At 40.7% G+C, this 20,105-nt stretch overlaps 1 protein-coding gene across 3 annotated transcripts in view; it reads left to right on the top strand.

The window, feature by feature from the left end:
- The window catches only part of CAPN15 (calpain 15), a 273,139-nt gene that overhangs the window by 20,947 nt on the left and 232,087 nt on the right, over positions 1–20,105 (top strand). For 2 of the 3 annotated variants that reach the window (XR_003852592.1, XM_029576448.1), the window contains exon 2: positions 4,890–5,079. The exons of the other annotated variant lie outside the window; for it this stretch is intronic. Coding sequence is in view for 1 of the 2 variants with exons in the window: in XM_029576448.1 (XP_029432308.1) it covers positions 5,030–5,079 (50 nt within the window). In the remaining variant the exon portion in view is untranslated. The remainder of the gene's footprint in view (positions 1–4,889; positions 5,080–20,105) is intronic. 3 annotated transcript variants of the gene reach the window in all.

The raw sequence follows: 20,105 nt of genomic DNA, 5'->3' as shown, positions 1-20,105 counted from the left end.
AGGACATGGCTGAAGACACGGTCTGAAGCAGCAACTCGCATTGCCAAGAGGTAGTTGACCCATTGCTGAGGCGCATTGGTATTGCACTGCCATGGGGCCTTTAAGTGCTGGCAAGCACCTCAGGGCCACCTGGAAGAAGAGGACTGCGGCATTCCCAGCCGCGTGAAGCAGCAGCATCGTTGGCCACATAAAGCAGCAATGCCGGGCCAGTCAGGTGGCGTCAGGTGAGTGCGCCGGCTCGCGGGGTCATCCCGCGAGCCAGCAAATGTAACAACTGGGTGAGACTAAAGGTCCATCAAGCCCTGTAATCTGTTTCCAGCAGTGATCAATCCAAGTCATATACGTGGCAGGATCCCAAGGGGTAGATAGATTCCATACTGCTTATCCCAAGGATAAGAAGTGGATTTCTGCAGCTCCACCTTAATAATAGTTTACAGACTTTTCCTCCAGGAACTTGTCCAAACCTTTTTGAAACCTTTGTGGAATTTTAATATTAAAAAATAGACTTTTAAACTCTGTGGAACACACTCTTGGAAATTGCAAATGATCATTCATCTATTTCCTAAAGAGCTGTAAAGGTGAAATATTTCTAAGGAACAAAAAATTAATCACTCTTAAGTTTGTATGCTTTAGACAGTTTTCAAATTTTATGGTTTCCTCATAGCTTACTATTTTACCCCTCCTGCTCATCTGTCTGCTTCTCTTCAGTTCCATGGCTTTCTCTTCCAAGCCACCCATCACTGTGGCTCCATTTGGTCCTGCAGTGCTATGCTGACCCTGCTGTCAAGCCCCATGTTTGCTGTGCTCAAAAGCTCTTCAGTAGCAGGTAGGGTACACATAGCCACATGTACACACATGCACATCCTTCCTATCCATATGTCTGCTGATCTTTCAGTGGAGCGTTGCCATGTATATTCTAGCCTATGCACCTAACTGAATGAGTATGCACTTAAGTTCCAAGTTATGTGTGCACACTCCTTAGAAGCTGGCAGGGTGTGCATGTGAGCTGTTGGACACATGCATACCGCACTAGTCCCTGACAGACGGATACCATTTTAGGCTAAGCATGCATATGCATGCACGTGTATGTTTATATGTTTGTTCCCATAAATTTTACATAAATATAAAAATTTTTTATTGTACACAAGTAGAAAAATCATATCATATTCATATACACACAGTAATAAATACCTTGGCTTTAACCAACAATTAAATTATGGATACCCAAAATAATTATATGAATGTAAGCAAGAGTATTCTCATAAATTTTGCATAATTATCAAAATATTATTGTACACAAGTAGACACATATATATAACAATATTAAAAACACCACGTAGATAGTTATCTATCATGTTTTTAATATTGTTATATATTTGTCTACTTGTGTACAATAACATTTTGATGTTTATGCAAAATTTATGGGATTACTCTTGCATATATATACAGTATGTGTGTGTGTATATATATATATATATATATATATGCATACATACATACAATAAGTTAGCCATACGTATAATAAATTAGCCAAAAATAGTTGCCTTAAACCAAAGGCATGGTAAATTAGATCAGGTTAACAGCAGAAGATGGGAATGAATATGGCCTTTGATGCTGTCAACCACAAACTATGTATGGATCAATTGATTAAGATAGGCCTTAGCACAGGGGTTGACCACTCTGGGCCTAGAGCCATAGACCAAGCCTATTTTTCAGGATATCCATAATGAATATACTGAAATTCTAAATTCCTTCAGGGTATCTAACATCGATGTAAGCTATGACTTGTACATCAACAAAATATAAAGTCACTGCACTCACAATCTTGGATTAGGGTGGCCAAGAGAGTTAGAAATAAAATTTAAAAGTAGGAGGAAGATCACCAAACCCTGTAGTACACCATAGTACAGGGTGGCCCATGGAAAAGTAGCCCGCCTCCAATACCAGTGCCATGCAGGCAGGCTACTTTTCCATGGGTCACCCTGTATAAGGGCTTAGGATCTGACATATTTGGTCTTTCCAGGTAGACTGGGAATCTATCTGTAAGATAAGATTTAAACCAGGTCATGAGAGCCCTGCTAAGGCAGGTGTGGCCAACTCTGCTCCACAAACAAGTCTGGTTTTCAGGATATGCAAAATTAATATGCATTAGATAGATTTGTATGCACAGCCTCTACTGTATGAGCAATCTTATGCTTATGCTTACAGTATCGCTCACTGGCTACAAACCCATAAGCCTAAAGCACTTTGGGTGAAACCAGACCATCTGTGCTGACCTTGGTGCGCTGCATGTTAGTGATGTCTGTTCCTCTTTGAAATGGATGTCAATATTCAAAGCCATTTAGTTGGATAACTTGCAAGCTATCTAGTTACATGGCAACTTTTTGAATATTTGGCTACTTATCTGGATGAATTATAGTTGTATAAGTCATTGTCCAGCTATAATTTAACCAGATAAAAAGTAGGCATTCCAGTGGCAGGCCTAAGTTATCTAGCTAGCTTAGCTGATTTTCAATTGGAACCAGCTAGCTTAGCCAGGTAACCTTTTAGACCTACTTTAGAGCAGGTCTAAAGTTATCTGGCCTTGTGTGGCCAGATAACTTGCTATTTATATCTTCCCCTCCCCCCCCACCCACACACACCCACCCACTAAAGAGTGATTTATTTTTTGAGTGGGTTCTAGATTGCCTGCATCCTTTCCTTCCCTGTTTTATGTTTTTTAAAGCCTGTCTGCTGCTGCCTCCTCACCCTTTAATGGTGCTAATGTAGTAAAACGTGCAGACATCCGCGCAGAAACCCACACAGACACCCATTGGCATGTAAATGCCTGTGATAGGCTTTCATCTTGAGAATCATTCTTTTTTTAAAAAAATAAATAAATAAAGTATTGGTCCAGAAGTTGATCTAACCCCTTCATGATCGGACTCTGACCACCAGCGAGAGAGTGAAATGCAGATGGGCTGTTCTGCCTCATTGAGAAGCTGCTTTCTCTCTACCTGTTCCGTCCGCCGCGTGGCTGACCTGCAAACTCATCAGAAAACTAGTCTCCACATTAATGCTTTCACTTACCTCCTGCCCTGACCCAGGCGCTAAAAACCCGCACTAAAAAACCCACACTAACCCGATCTCCCTGCTAGTGCGGCTTCCTGCATTGCCCGTGAATTGATAATCGCCTCGTTTGCATCCCATTATCATGCACTCACGCAGAAAAAACACGGGTCCATAAGCACTCTTGTAAGTGCTTTTTTCCTGCACAAAACCCTTATTACATACCCGTATAGGGCTTTGCGTGGGAAAACACGCTACAGACCTGCAGCAGCTTCAATGCACCTTATTACATTGGCGCCCCCCCCCCCCCCCCCCCCCCCATGAAAGGAAATATGTTTCTAGTACTCCTTGTTTGAACTCAGAGATCTTGTTCTGAGTGTTCCAGCTGCAGTACTTGTTGGCAGAGGTGCACTTTTAGAGAACTGTTCCAAGGGAAAACTGTTACAGTATCACAAGGAGGCCACAGTGCTTTTGGTTTCTGTCTCTGTGGTTTTCACTCTTCACTTGTTTGCTTTTCCTTCTGTAGCAAATTAATTTGTTGTGCATCAGGAAGCTGCTTGCTTTGTTAGTTAATCCATTCCTTCCATTGAGCTGAACATCATAATTCTGTGCAGTGAATATTTGCTCTTTCCCATGAACCTGCCATGACTGCACCACACGAGCAATGGCAGAATCTTCACCCTATTCTTGGAACAGGGTCTCTGGCATGCCCTTCACCTTGTGGATTCACAATACGTCTCTGGGCACCTCCCTAACTCTGGGGTTTAATAATATTCATGAAAGCTTATAGAAGCCAGTTAGGTGTATGGGGAATCTTAAAGTGCTGTTACACTCTAAAGCTGCCTACAAGATGCAAATCTATATCACAGAATGACATCTCTCAATCAGGAAACTAAAGAAAAAGGAAGTTGGGTTATTGCGAAAGGATGTGGATTATCAATTCTGTATGCTTCTTCAGGCTGCTTTAAAATATGAGAGGAGAAAGAAAGAGAATTATTGGTGAAAGATATGCTGTTCACTCCTCAGTATAGCTATATAATATATGGCAGGAGAGAAGAGTTGTTGTGGAAAGGAGGTGGTTTCTCAGTGCTTCTGTATAATGTGAAAGAGGGATTATTGCAGAAGGATGAGGACCATCAATGTTATGTGCTTCTCTGCATTGCTGTATATAAATAAACCCTCTGTTTTCAGTGACCTATATACACGGCAGGTGTGCCTGGAAACCTGTGACTGCAGGGAACCTGCCAGCTGTCAGCACTAATACTGTTATTATTTTGTTCTAACTACTTGCTCACGACAAGGTGGTTTGTGTGGTAAACCTTTGGTATTAGAAATTGCTGTATCATTTTCACTGTACGAGTCTTGGAATCCTCTTCCATCCGTTCTCCCTCCTACCCTGTAAAAAAAAGAAAATTACTGAGGACTCTATGAAAGTCTTGTTCTGAAGTTTTCTAGTCAGTGTTCCTCTCCCTGCATAACTATAACTTTTTTTTCAAACTTCCTTTTTATTGGAGAACTTGGTGAAAAGCTCACAAAGCTTAGGAAATGGTACAAATGAAGTCAGTATAAGTGTGTATGTGAACCTCAAACAGCACATGTGAGCATTGCAAGCCATGTTTCAGGAGATTTGCATCTTGCTGTGTGAAATGAATAACTGGCTGAGATTAAATAGAAGGACGCCAAAAAGTTAATTGCTAAAATTGTGTAGTTTAGTCTTAAGACTCTCCATTATTAGTTTTGGCAAACCGTTGTTAGGCTCAGCACCTCAACATATTTCCATTTTGATCCTATAGTTGTTCTGGCTGCCACTAGTAAAAAGTGCAACAATGTTTTCCTTTCAGTTTCTGGAGAATCATCACTAGGCCTGTATCCCAGTAGAGCAGGGATGAGGCTCACCACTGATGACTTTAATGCAGACTGGAATGCCTGAATCTGTGGGCAGTCATGCACTTTTCGTATTTAAAAGTACCCTTCAAGCTTCATGTTCTCCAGCGTGTATCTGATTTTTCCAGTCACATCTTCTGAATTCTGGTAGGTGTTATGTATCTGGAAATCACTTTATATTGTGTTTCTAAATGCTTGGTGCAAATGTAGTTTGCTTGTGTTTTTCCTATATCTGGGGCCACGGAATGCCATAGGCACGGCTCCATCTGTCTCCTAAATTGGTAGTCTTCCCTCTATTGCACATAAACTAGGCCTTCTTGAAGGCAATAATTGTCTAACAGTGCACACCAGCTCAAGGTAGTTTAGTGGTCGTCAAAACTGACAAGAGTACTAGACTTGGATATATGGGGAAGCTGGCACTACCCTCAATCTGAGGGAGGTTTGTAGCCTTTCTGGAGCACAGAGGCGCTTATGATATGCCAAATTAGTTTGTGTCAATCAGGAAAAAATGGGGACAATCTATATCCCCAAAACGGAAATTACTATTTCTCACAGCATGGCCACTGGGAACAAAGAGTTAATCAAAGCTTTGTCACTGGCATAGCCCTCACCAGACTGCTTCTGTGAAGTTGACAGATTAGAGTCAGTGCTAGGTTTAAGGTTGGGGTTCTGATTAAAAAAAAGCACCTTTATGCATATAATGTTAGACAATAGACAGGCCGATACAGAAAAACACGCGGGAGAGTCTGCGAGCGCCGAGGCCACTCTCCTGGGCACGCGATTCAGGAGGGTGGCCTATGCAAATTAGGACCGGCGGCTGTCAATGGGTTTGACAGCCGACACTCAATTTTGCCAGTGTCTGTTCTCAAACCCGCTGACAGCCACGGGCTTGGAAAATGGACGCCGGCATAATTGAGCGTCCGTCTTCCGACCCGCGGGCCGATTTTACATTTTTTAATTTTTAATTTTTAATTTTTTTTATTTTTGGGGCCTCCAATTTACTATCGCTATGATATTAAGTCGGAGGGTGTAGAGAAAAGCAGTTTTTCTGCTTTTTTGTACACTTCCCTGGCGCTGGCAGAAATTAACGCCAGCCTTTGGGCAGGCATTAATTTCTCAAAGTAAAATGTGCTGCTTGGCTGCACATTTTGCTTTCTGGATCGCGCAGGAATAACTAATAGGGCCATCAACATGCTTTTGCATGTTGCGGGCGCTATTAGTTTCGGGGGAGTTGGGCACGCATTTTCGACGCGCTATTACCCCTTACCGTATAAGGGGTAAAGCTAGCGTGTCAAAAACGCATGGCCAAACCCGGGCTAACAGTGCGCTCCACCGGAGTGCACTGTACTGTATCGGCCCGAGAGTTAGGTAAAATAATTGTGATATACAGATATAGGCACTTGGTCGCACCCAATTTCCAGAACATGTCAGGGGGGACATGAGGACTCTGATAGGTATGTTTTGTTTTGGGGTTTTTTTTAGGTATATATGTGTGTGCAGACCGCACTCAGATGCACAACATGTCCTGAACAGTAGACTCCTTTAGATAGAACCTTTTAAGACTATTCCTGTAGTCTCTCTATTTTTTAATTATGCCAATTTGTTTACATTCCTTGCCATTTTAGCATAGTGAATGACAGCAAAGAACCAAATGATCCATCCAGTCAGCCCAGCAAGTTGTTCAGGGTAGTAGCTTCTGCTCCATACAGTTAAGGGTAGTAAGGGTAATTCGCCTTCTCTCCCTCATGTTAGCTGACAGCTGATATATTCAGTGGACTTTGCACCTCTCTTTCTATTTTATTAATTTATTGTATTCAAAATGATGTGCATGGATCACTTCCGAGGAATTCTTTGCATGTTAAAACATTACTGTCGTTTACATGTGTACACAAAGTCACAGTTGAAAGAATTGAAGATGGTTGTGATAGACACGAATTGAAGGGAGGGGAAAGGGGCTTATATGAGAAGACTCTGGTTTCTGGTGGAAATGGGTGTAGTGCCTTTAGGTGCTTCTCATGGCTGGCCTGCCTACATGTTATTTTTTGGCTCCAAATGTGACTGTGTTTTAATATTTGTTTATGTGATGAAAATGTGAAAAAAGAAAAATGATCTAGGAAATCCTAAATTCTGCAACCCCCGTGTCCTTAGACCAGAAATAAAAATGAAGGATCACATCTCTCAAGCTCTGTAAGTGACCAGAGGAGGAGTCAGGGCTGAAAAGTAGGGCAGGAGTAAAATGTAGAGCAAAGGCAGATGGCGGCAGGGCAGAATGCTTGGAATGATGTGGGGCTGGTTCATGGGTGGCAGGGAATTTACATTCCTGTAGTTAGAGATTTCACAGCACTGCACATTCTGAAAATGTGCCAGCATACCGGAAACGTAAAGCATGCTGCAAATTCCAGCAAAATGTCCCAACCTAAGATTTACTTCCTGCTGAAATAAAGTGAAAGGAAAACTGGATCCAAAAGAAAAACTATTTCATTAGAAGGCACCTATGGTCCTTTATTTCTCATGATTAATGATTTTCTGCCCTGGATGCAGATTTCATGATCCTGGCTGCTAGGCACAGAACTACCCTTTCTCCTGTGCCAGCCACCACCTTGATGCTCCCATGACGCAGCAGGCTAGCCCCATTTAGCCCTACCTTTCCCACAACTTTGTGCCTCTTCATCAAGTCACATTGACTCTCTGCACTGGCCCACCTTGCTGTGCTTCTGCGTAGCTCCTGTGGCCTTCTTGATGTGCCTTGCCTTGTAGCCTCTTGGCCTTGTTCTGTGGCCTCTTCAGCCTTTTTGCCCTGCCTTGTGGCATTTAGGCCTACTAGCCTTGCTCTGCCTTGCTTTGTGGCCTGCTTAGGCCTCCTTGTCTGTTTCTCTCTTGTCTTGTTTTATATGTAGCTTGCTTTGTGTTAGTTTCCTGTTGTACATTCTATGTCCAGTTCTCGTGGTACTGCCCAGTCCTAGCCTTGTCCTGCCCTGTCTGGTCTTGTTTTGTCTTGTTCTTCCTGCTCCTCCTAGTGGCCCCTCTCCCTGTGGGCCTCCTGTTTCCAGTCCCAGCCCATGTCTCCTGTGCCAGTGCCCAGCTGCAGCCTGGTTCCCGTGTGCTGTCTTGCCTCACCTTGCCTTCCCTGCATTCTTAAGATTGATCTCGTTGCTGACTCAGACTATCTCTAGCCTTGATGTTGCTTGTTTGCTGCTTGCCTAGAATCTCCTGCTTAGACCCTGACTTTCTTGGAACTCTGTATGCCCAGACCCCAGCCTATTATGTACTAGTCCCAGAAAACTCTGCTGGCCAGCCAGAGCCTGCAGGCTCAACCCAAGGAGAAGGAGGCTGGTCATATGGCAAACCTTGTCTGGCTTTGCCCTAGAGTTTGGCCCTTCTTCTGTTGGGGAAATCCCCCATCCAGCTGATTCCCCACTGTGACAGCAAGATTGGTGGATGGCTGCTGGAACACCCTTTTCCTCCAACTCATGGCTCTGTCATGCCATATGTCACCTGTTAAAGAAGTCTGTGATGGAATCCTTTGAAAGGAAACCATTCCAGCAATCCAGAACCAGCAGCCAGCAAAACTAAACTAAAAACAGAACTTTTTTTCAAATTATCAGCTTGTGTTACCAATTTTGGTCTTATTCCTAGGTTTCCTTTTCTATTTGCCATAGTAATAATCTTTTTTTTTTTAAATGGTGTGCTCCTATTTCTTTCATGAGTGCTGTGTTGGCAGGGTCAGTCCTTGACTGTTGATGCTGCTTTTCGTTTTACATGGGTCAGTGCGATAACTACAGGGTTCTGGTAAGGACCAGCACAGCAGTGCCCGCAGTGTACTTTAGATTTATAAAAGTGTGTGGGCTTAAATACGAGGAGCTTTGAAACACACTAAATATTTAACTGAAGTCAGAAAACTCTTCCATGAAATGCACATCCTGGTAAAAAGGGGAAACATTGATTTTTGTTTGCTTAAACTGCCTGCTGAGGTTTTGCAAATCAGTTTTTGCTTGAATCATTCTGCTTCTTTTCAAAGAAATGATACTTACCTAAGAACTTCAAGCTTTTTTTTTTTTCTTACGTAGTTTGTAAAATCCTATTATAATTTTTTTTAATGGTGATGCAGTTTCTCTGTGAAATATCAGGTCCCCAGATGACGCTGCTTTTAGTACATGAAACATATCACCACAGACAGGTCATGATGCTCTCATCTTCTTGATGACTTGTTCCTCTGTGCCACTGTAATTTTACTTTACAGCAATAAACGTTAATGTACGTAAACAAGATCTACAGAGTGCCTGCGCTTCCACCTTGTCCCTGCTCTTTTCACAAATTAAAATCTCACAATGCTTGGATTACCTTAGAGCCAAAATAGACTACAAAGCAGGAGATGTCAATAATAAACTTACATAATTAGACTGTGTTGATCCGTTTGACACCCACTCATTAAGAACACATTTTGAGCCTCTTTAGAACAGCGGTATGCATGAAAAATTAGATTTTTCAGCAGTGTAAACTGGGAAGATGTGAGCTGGAAGTCACAGAGCAGGTGCACACTGGCAGCTAGAAGGTCTCCAGCGCATTCCCTCAGCAGAGGATCACTTCGTTCTCACTCTGCTTCCTTGGAGGATGTGAGAAAGGGAAGCAGGCATGAGAGAAATGCCCAACAAAATGTTCTCTGTAGCTCTCCATAGTAGGCACATACTGATCATTTCATTTATTTTTAGCCATATAAATTCTTTCAGGAGAAAGAAGTGCAAAGTAAAGTTGTCTCCAGTATCTCTATAAGATCATTCAGAGTTTGTCATAAATCTATGATATTGGCAGAAAAGGCAATAACATTTACAGAGCAAAGTTTGTTTTAAGTAATGAAAGGCGTGAGATATGGTGCTCTTCAGGGATTAGGGGGAGGGTTGAGCGGGGCACTTGGTGCATGTGGTACTGTGGATGCCCGTTGTGTCCTGAGACTATTCTCCTTTAATTCTCTTTGCTAGCAGAGTTTCCCCAATCCTGACTCAGGGACTCTTAATTCTCTGCCATGCTCCAGAACAGACAGTACCAGGTGTCACTGTGCAGGTCCTGACCATTTATCTTTAAGGTTGAGCTGGCGTGAAATTAACAAATTCTTTTTTTGTCCTTTATGCATTTCTCCTTCTCTGTTAGAAACTGTAGGGTTTTGAAGATCTCTGTGGAGTAGGGGTCACTGATCCATTGATCCTGGTTTTTATCGGAGCTTACAGCAGGCATGCAGAGAAGCCAAATGGCCAATGGGCACTGCTGCTTTATTGTGCAACCTATAAGGGCAAAAGATGTGCCCTGGAAAGGAGGGCATCTGTAGAGCCATCCAACTGCTTTTTGGGCAAATGAAGTCCCTGTTACCAGTACTGATCTATTTTTCAGTACTGCTTAGAGATTTTGTTCCATGAGAAATCTTTCACGGTACCATCAGACAATAAAAAGAGTAAACCAACAATTAGAATAACAAGTGTGGGTAGCTTTGCTCTATATATCCATAAACTCTAGAACCAAAATAGCTTTCAAAATCGACACAGAATATAATTCATCATTTTCTCATGAAGTCTTTAATTTGTTTAGCAACAGATAGATGGCCAGTATAATGCTGCTGTTCTCGCAGTCCTGATTCCTGGATGCTAGCAATTATTAATGTTCTGCTGCTGCCCTTCACTTCTTATGGCTTCCAAGGAGAGAAAGCTACGTTTTTGTTCCATTTTGATATCACGTTCACATCCGGTTATGATCTGGTTTATGTTTTGGGGTTGGTTTGTGGATATTAATTAGAGAGCGTATGTATTTTATTTTTCCAATTATGAAATATATTACAGTTACACCTTTCTGATAGGAGTACCCATTACAGTTCATCTGCCGCCAGCTTTTCATACTTTGATCTATTTTGTCTCCTAGGTTCCAGGCCATTTATACTGTCTCTGGGCCTTTGTACTGTAATTCTTTCTGAACTTAGGATATTCTTGCAGCAGTGCAGAAACTTAGTCACTCCCAGAATCCTCTGCAAAGAGTTTCAGGGGTGCCCTAGGCTACACCATGGTTGGGGAATGGACTGGAGGGAACCCAGGAGTCTTTAAGGCTACTTGTAGAGCAAGATGTGAGGGTCTAGTAACAGTTCTAGGAGAAGCTGTGTCCTGCAAGGTGATTTTTTTTTTTTTTTTAACTTTTGCATCTCCCATCCCCCTTCTCTCCACCTTTCCTTCATTGCAGGTGTCTAACTCCATCCAGCTACCAGTTAGTTTCTTTGCTTAGCAGGGTAAGAAAATGAGGAGGAGGTTGAGCAATTCAGGAAAATAGCAGAAGTGTAAGATAAGAGCAAAGACAGACAGAGGTGAGTAAAGCAAAGGCAACTGATAAAAGTGGCTCTTTAAGTCAGAGTGGAAACTGAGAAAAGATGATGAATCTTGAACTTCATGAGGAAGTTGATTCCAGAAGCTGTGAGAGAAAAATGTGAAACTGTGAAGAGACTTTTGTTTTTTTGTTTTTTTGTTTTTTGTGCAAGGCACATTAAGTGAGTATGAGATGTAGAGCAGTATTTCCCAACTGCTGTGCCTTCAGATTTGATTATGTGTGCCATGGAAATGTCACCACTGTTTGATGCTCAGATCCAGGCCAGCACCTGGGTTTTATTCTCCGTATCTCACAGCAACAAAAGATATTAGTAGTGGCTCTTAAGCATGTAGGAACTCCTTTCTGGGAACATATATAATCAGACATATCTCTTCTTCCTAGCTACAGCATGAGCCCTGGAGTGTGGTAATTTTATAGGCAGCATGCAGGGCATAGATAATTGGGTTCTGCTTTGTGCAGCATACACACAGTACCCAGCGCCTCCTAATCCTTCCAGTTTCTTATCCCCAAGCTGAGTGAGACTGGGGCAGCATGCACCGAGGAGTTTTTGTGATTCATTTTGAGTGTAAGGAGCAGCAGCAGTGGAGGAGCTCTGGCAGCCAAATGTGGTGGCCAGGGTAGATATTCAGCCACTATCTGGCTGAGATAGTCAGATAAACAGCTAATTTATCTGAGAGATTCAGCAGTGCTGCTGCATTGGCTGTCTAAACGTTAGCTAGATAAGTTTATCTGGCTAACTTTAGACCTGCTCAATAGTTATCCAGCTATTTAGCGCAGTTCACCACTAGTTAACTGAATAAGTATTTATCTGGTTAACTAGCAGCAAACTATGCCAGATAGCCGGATAAGTACTGACCCTTCCAGCTAAGTGGCAGCGGCTCCCTACTGCCAAATAGCCAGATAAGCACTATCTGGGTAAGCGGCAGCTGCTGCTGCTGCTCACCTGGATAATTGTCATGCTTTGTCAAGGATGCTTCCCCTACCTTCCCAAGTTAAAAATGTGTGTTAAGGCTGAGCCAAATGCACATTTTACAGTTAATGCGTGCTTTTTATAACTTCTGATGCATTTAAACAGTGTTAGCTTACTGCATCGGGAGTTAAAAAAGAATTTAACCTGAGCGTTAACAACGTGCGCTGAAACCAGCATTAATTTTCTTAACATTCAGATTATTACATTGACCTGAAAATGAGGACAAACATTTTAGTACTTCAGGTCCAGAAGAGACTGAATGAGATGTAAGGAAATTCCTGTTCCTGGATTAAGGTATATTATCCTATTGCATCCTGCTTGTTTCTGGTGCCAAGCAGAGCATTTAAATTATGTATGATGTGCAAACGGTACGATGTGCAAACAGTTAACGGTATATACAAACATTAAATAAATAAATAAAATATTTTTAATAGTTTAAATGGATTTATAGAAAGCGCATGATTCTGTTGGAACCAGTAGGTTTCAGGCCTGTAGGTGGGTGGAAAATATAGTTGCAAAGGTTTCCCCTGCTGGTACTGAAAGGGTACTACCAGCTCCTGCTTTGGATGGGGCTTCCCTTCCAGCACCAGGACAGCAGAGGAGCTCATTTTTGGAACACTCACAAAATATATGGATATTTGTTTTCTGTTATTTATATCGTGCCATTAGTGTATATATCACCCTTCATATGGTTAAAATGTCCCTGTCCCCAGAAGGTTACAATTGATTTGTAAGCAGGAAGATCAAGTGATTTATTCAAGGTTACATAGTATCTCTGTGCTCAGATAAACTATGAGCTCTTTGGGGGGAACACCATAACCATGCAAACAATGTAGTGCTGTTCTGTGTACACTAATGGTCCTATGTAAATAAAGCAGGAGGAAATGGGCCTTATTTGCCAGCATTCACTGAGAACACCAATGATGCTACAGAATAGCTATATTAATAAACACATATACTTCTAGATATTAATGTTGTCCTTATATGAACAATGTCTTATTAAATAAGGGACATTCATAAAATTTAGTGTGAAATACTTCACGGATTTCATCCAACAATAACTGTTTTAATCATATGTCCTAAAATTTTTTCTTTTTGATATTGCTCCACAGTACATAACAAATAATCCAACACAATGCCATACTGCAAGGAGTAAATCTGCTTCTGGCTGTGGTTTGTTTTTTTTTCCCCAGAAAAGTTTTTCAGAGTGGGGGATTGAGTTTGGACATGACAGCATCTCCTAGAAGTTAGCTGTGATCACAAACTGGTGGTATTAAAATATTCAAGGATCCAATTGGAAACCTTTGCATAGATATAGATTGGAATAGATTTTACTCCTTTGTAAGTAAGAAATGGAAACCCTTTTTTAAATGACCTTTGCCACCAAAATATAATTTATTCACCTCTATGAACAACTTTTTTTCTGAAAAAAATCATCCCTGAGCATATTTACTCCTTCAATCATGACACTATATTGGGTTATTTATTATGTACTGTGCAGCGATTTCAAGACTAAGGGAAGCACTTATCTATTGAAATGTTTTTAAAACATAAAAAGGAGAAAACAAATTGTGGGACATATGGCTAAAACAGTTAGTGTTGGATGAAATCCATGAAGTATTATTTATAATAAATTTTATGATTATCCTTTATATTTACTAAAACATTATTCATATAATAGAGCATAAATATCTAGAAGTATATGGGGATATTTGCTGTTGTAGTGGTTATATCCATGATAGACTCATTTTAATAAACCATACAAATAATAAATGTTTTGTATGGCAGTTGCTATGGTTTTAATACAGTTCCTGTGTGGATTCTGAATGGAAAGAGGAACTAGAGAGCAATATTCCCAGTCCACAATGATTGGCAATAGTTTAATAATCTCACAGAATGGAAGATTTAATTCCTGATTTTAGTTTTCCATAGAGGGACTGGGTTTTAAAGAGAGCTCTCTTAGCTGTCACTTGGGTCCCTAGCCATTGACTGGAATATTTGTTAATTCCCAGCATCGCTAATTGTTTTAGCAGTTTTTGTTCTTTAGGTTTGGGTAAGAAATTGGTGGATAACATCATTATCAATGCATAAATCTGAAAGAAATAATCTCTTACCTGGCAGCTGATTCATAATGTTTGTGTAGGTGCATATCTAACTGTGTTAAACAGAATTAGTCATTTCAGTCTTTCCAGTGAAGTTGCTATCATGCAAATTGTAAGAATCAGCCCAGTGGATCTTTTAAGGAGTATTTCAACCTAACCAACTGAAAAATAATTGACATGTTAAAGTGCTTGGGATGTATAGTGGTACATAACCCTTAAAATGAGAAAAGAACTTCTTAGTAAACAGTTATTGCTTGTGATTCAGTGCTTTGTTTCAAGTAGCAGTCTATTTGCTGAAGCAGCAATGACCAATTTAGTAGACATTCATACGCAGCCTCACGTTTCTCCCTTGTGTTCAAAGTACTATAGGGAAAGAAGATGCTCTCCCATGCTGCTCTTTGATGGTCTCAGCAGACATTCATAGCACTATAGAGGAGGGAGATGCTCTCTCATGCTGCGCCCTGATAGCATCATTGAAACAATCCCACTTTTAATCACAAAATAAGGCGCTGTTTAAAGGAAACATCATATTAAAGGACTTCATACACGTAGCACCGAGGCTGCACAATTTTGTCTTGTGTCCTGTCATATGTTTCTCACATGATTTTAATCATCAGTCTATGAAAGTATGGCGCCACCCGGCTTAAATATATTTTCTTTTAGGAATTTTATAATGCATTTAAAAATTCAAGCGTAGAGGAGAGCCAGTTCTTAGCTCAAGTCCACAGGAAAGAAAAATCTTAGTGGTGCATGAATCTGACACTGGGATACAAGTCTTTCAAGCCTAGCTGATTGAAGTGTTGTATGCTAACACCAAACCCAACATAGCGTTTCGAAAAGTCCAGTCTTCTTCAGGGGTTAACTTGTAAGAAAAAATGTAAATAAAAATATGATGCCTTCTGGCTGTTCAAGTTTTTTTTTACATATCCTCAAAGTTAAACACCTGAACTTTTATCCTGAGCATAGCTCCTGTTCTGTGGCACCTGCAGAATGAGATGATTAAAATCACTCGAGCACATATGATAGGGCACAAGACAAAATTGTGCAATCCTGGTGCTAAACATGTATGTGGTCTTTTAAAAACCTGAATTTGGTGTTTTCTCTAAATAACTAGTGCCTGATTTTGTGATTGAGTGGAGTTGTTTCAGTGATACTTGTTTTCTTTCTGACTCTTGAGGGTTCTCTTGAAATATAGTACTGTTATAACTGTTCCCTGATAGCAGGCATTCAGAGCCTTACAGGGGTGGGAGGATATGGTTTTTTGCTGCATGAGAAGCCTCAAATTATAGATAAAGTTCACTTTTATTTGTTATTTTTCTCAATCTTTGGATATTTTATGTATTTTCACATTTATTAGTTGCTAGGTGAGCAGGCTCTAAGCAACATACAATTTTAAACATTTCATAAAAGCAAGAACAAACCAAATATCTAAAAACATCTAAAATGTACAAAAAATAAATACAAAGACAGGATGAGTAAAACAGCATAATATAAAATGTAAAAGAAATCAGGAACAGTCATAAAAGGTCTGTTGAAATAAGATTTTACAAGAATCGTAAACACTAAGGACCATTGCAGCTTATTTGATTTGTGTGAGACCTGTGGCTTGAAATACTTCAGAGACTGACTTATTTTCAGTCTGAAGTGATTTTGTGGCTGTAGATCAGGGCTTCATGTGTTGGAGAAACCTGAATTTGTCATGATACTCTGATTCAGGGTTTCTGTGTACCAGCCACAGCAAAATTACAAAGTGAGCATTTGCTGCCTAGTGCTCTGAAAAGACATCATTGTGCAGCCTCTCTGACATCAAGATGAAGATTACTGAGGCAAAACTACATTACAGCAAGAGACTGTTCATCTTTTAAATGCAGGCAGACTGGATGGACTAAGCCAAGTGGTCCTTATCTGCTGATATATTCTGGGTTTCTATATGCCAAACTGTCTCCCTGTGCCAAGCCACGACATTTTATCAGCTGCTGCATTGACCAACTCCAGAATCAAAAGACTAAAAATGGTCAAGTTTATAAAATACATTTTTCAAAGTTAAAAATAAAATATTGACTTTTTTAATTATTGGGTTTTTTTTGGTTTTTTTTTAACATTTTTATATATCTTTTTGGGTCTCTAGCCATTGATTGGAATATTTAATTTTCAGCATTTCCAGCAATTTCCTGTGGTCTCTGCTACCCCCTTCCTCCCTTTCTTCCTTCCCTAAGAGCTCAGGGTACCATTACCCAAGGGCTGGAGGGTTATTCTCTGAAATATACTTTCAGTGCCTTGTGTTGGCCTGCAGCCATCTTTTCTCCCCCTCCCTGAGCCTAAGCATATCACATCTGCACTGTACCCAGGCCCCAGCCAGTTACCCAGGGAAAGATATATCTCTGCAGTGGATCTTGCCTGAAGACAAGGAGTTGGTCTTCTAAACTCCTAGATGATCTCTTGTGGTTTTGCCAGGCCTGTTTTTCTGTAATTCCCTTGATTTCTTTGTTTACTTATAAATTAAAGTAAAGCTTATACTGCCATGCAAGCTGTCAGTCTGTCACATTGCTGAACGAAGCAATTTGCCAAGAATTTGAATTAAAGAGCTAGGCTGGTTTCTCTAGTGTCCCTGGTTGGGAGGGATTTAGAGCACAGACAATATGAACAATGCAGGCCCCCAGTCTAGAGCCTTCCTAGGCACACACTCTTGCTTTGGAGATTCCAGATATGAACAGATAATAATCGGGGCCACAGTTCATTCCAAGGGTAGGCATTTTAATTTTGCCCATGGCTATCATGGGTAGGGGCCTGTTTAGAAATCCATTGTTAGGTAGCTATATCAGATAAGAACCCAGGAGCGTAAACACCTGAAGGATTTCAATCTTGGTCTAATAACTGTAATTAACATCAGCTTTATTTCCATTTGATATTTGTATGTTTGTGACACAGCATGAAACAGTCTCAATGTATTGATGGCTATAGTTTTATAAAGTGCAGTCTTATTTCCAATTGCTTAATGAATCAATAAAACCTTCTGGATTCACACAGCAACATTTCCCTGTGAGATCATATCAAATTCACCGATGGTAGTCCTCACACATGGGTGACATCATCAGATGGAGCCCATTCTACTGGGGTCCCTCTTCATTCTTTTTTTTTTTTTTTTTCATGGAACTGTGAGCCTCGCAGTTTGATTAAACTCTAAAAATTTGTTTTATGCTTTGTGGAAAACTTTGTTTTTTCACAATCTTTTTCTTCAGTCCGTCACTGGATCCCTCTTGATGCCTTCTAGTGTCCCCACTCAGGGGTTTTGGAAGGACTCTAGATGTCTCCCCCTCCTTCATACCCCAGTTGTCCTCCATTCTCAGCCACCAGCAGTGCTAAACTCCCAGTTGTCTTTCTCCCACTGGTGGTGTAGGCTGGGGATAGAAAATAACTGAGATGAAGCGAGTGTGTTTGTGCGAAGAGTGCATTCTAGTGTATATTTGGCAGAAAGAGCTTTGGCCCTGTCGCCTCACACAGGTCACATCTAGCCCTGCATTGCTGCCCTCTGTTCCACAATTCCATTTCCGTTTTGTCTACAAATTAAGCCCTGATATTATCCTGCACTCACTGCTGTGACCTTGAGCAAAAGGTCATGAAATAAAAATGCCTGGAATGAATTTAGATCCCAGAGAAGCTTCTACCTCAAGTGATAAGCTGTAGAGTCCTTTGGATCAGGTGTTTTCTGTTCATTAAACAGCCAAGCTAATTACAGCACAGGTATTTCAAGCTGTTTAGTGAACAAAAAATTCCTGGTCCAGCAGACACTTGCAACAGATCAGTCAAGGTGGAGATTCTCAGGATACTAAATTTATTTATTACTTTAATTATTAGCTGCCTGTCTACAAAATCTCCAGGCATTTTTATTTCATTTTAAGTTGTTTAATGGGACCACTATGTATTCACATTTTGATTATAGGGGACTGAATAACTACTTAGAAGGCAAGAAAAGGTGTGAAAGGTTGTGCTGTAAGGTGATGTCACTACCCTTAAGATCCAGATTTGGTAATGAAATGTGGAGAGCCATAAGGAGGAGGTTAAACAGTGTGGAAAGGACCATTTGAAAGCTTCCGTGTTTGTGCTGCAGCTCCAGATCCAGCATGGCTGTTTCATGACCTACTTTTATTGGAGATGTTTGTGTACTAGGGGTAATTGGTGCCACCAAGGTGTCCTAATTCTGAGAGTTTCACTGTGGTGTGTTAAACAGTTCACAGCTTTCCATCTTCACTACAGATAGAAGATGATGTAGCAGCATTAGGAAGTACTTTGACTGCCTGGGTACATAAGTTACCCAGGGAAGGTGATGGTATGTCTCTCTCTTTAAAACCAGGTTAGACAAATGTCTGCAGTAGATCTTGCCTGAAGACAAGGAGATGGGTTTTTTTAACTTCATATGACCTCTTGTGGTCTCTCCCAGCCCTATATTTCTGTAATTTTATAGTTCTATGAAGTAAAATAAACATTTTAAATATTTTACTCTGATTTTCTGTTTCTTACATCTTACCATGTTGACCATTTGAATGCAGGATTCCAGGCCCAGCATTCCTCTCCTCATGTAAGCTTCTGAATACCTTCAGAACCACATTCTTAGTTGCTTATGCATCCAAGACAGAGTCCATGGGGAGCATTTTACACGTGGCCGAGCAGGAAAAAGCTGTTGGGTTTCCATAGCAAAGTGAGAAACATTACTGCATGATGAAATAGATGCCTTCAGGCAACAAGCTACACATGCTTACATTTTATACATTAAATTTGTGCTTTTATTTTTTTTAAACTGGTGATAAGAGCTAGCGGCTTGGTGTAGAACACTCTTATTTGCCATCTTTTGTGAGCTGCTTGATGTAGGTCTTGTTCATGGTGGAATATAATGCATATTTTTGGGTCTCAGCTCAAGCAGTGATAGCTTCTTCCTACTCACTTGAGTGGTCATAGAACCCCAATGGACTTTCTGGACTTGACATTTAAAAGGTTGAATTGTGATGTCTGTTACCTACAAAACAATTAACAGTTGTGAATATGAAGTGATTTTATTCGGTGGGGTTTCTGTGACATGACAAACCGGAATCCTCTAGGCATGTTTATACTTTTAACGAAATGGTTACATCAAAATTTATTTTACAGTAATTAAATTATTTTCCAGTCCCTATTGAGGACCTATAGGCATCAGTGGTGAAAGATCTACTTGCCCTATGTGGCTAAGGAAAATACATAATTGACTGAAATAATGAGGTTCATTATGACAAAAGTGAAAGATTATGATAATTAGCACTGATAAGGATTGCTGCCAATGACTGGGCACTGAGGTTCATTGTGGCAGCCTTATTATAGAAAGATAGGGCTAGAAAGGACTTCAAGAAATCATCTAGAATCTTCCCTACATCCAGGCAGAATTCACTATGCTAAAACTATTCCAGGCAAAGCATACGTATCTAACCTGTACATAAAACTCTCCAAAGACTCCACTATCTTCTCTGTGACATGATGCTACTTATGTCAGGTTATTTGAGAAACAACTAATTAGAACTGGAAAAAGTGCAGAGAAAAGCAACAAAATGATTGAGGGGATGGAATGCTTTCCTTATAAAGAAAGGTTAAATGGATTAGAAACATAAGCCGTATGGCCGCCTGCCATGTTTCTATCTAGTCTGCCTATCTCATCAACTGCTGAGCTCTGCAATACTTACCACTCCTTCAGAGGTGATCTGTGCTTGTCCCATGCTTGC

The sequence above is a fragment of the Rhinatrema bivittatum genome, chromosome 14 (assembly GCF_901001135.1).
Source record: "Rhinatrema bivittatum chromosome 14, aRhiBiv1.1, whole genome shotgun sequence".
In the NCBI taxonomy this organism is placed as follows: domain Eukaryota; kingdom Metazoa; phylum Chordata; class Amphibia; order Gymnophiona; family Rhinatrematidae; genus Rhinatrema; species Rhinatrema bivittatum.
This window is presented reverse-complemented; position numbering and strand designations above follow the sequence as displayed.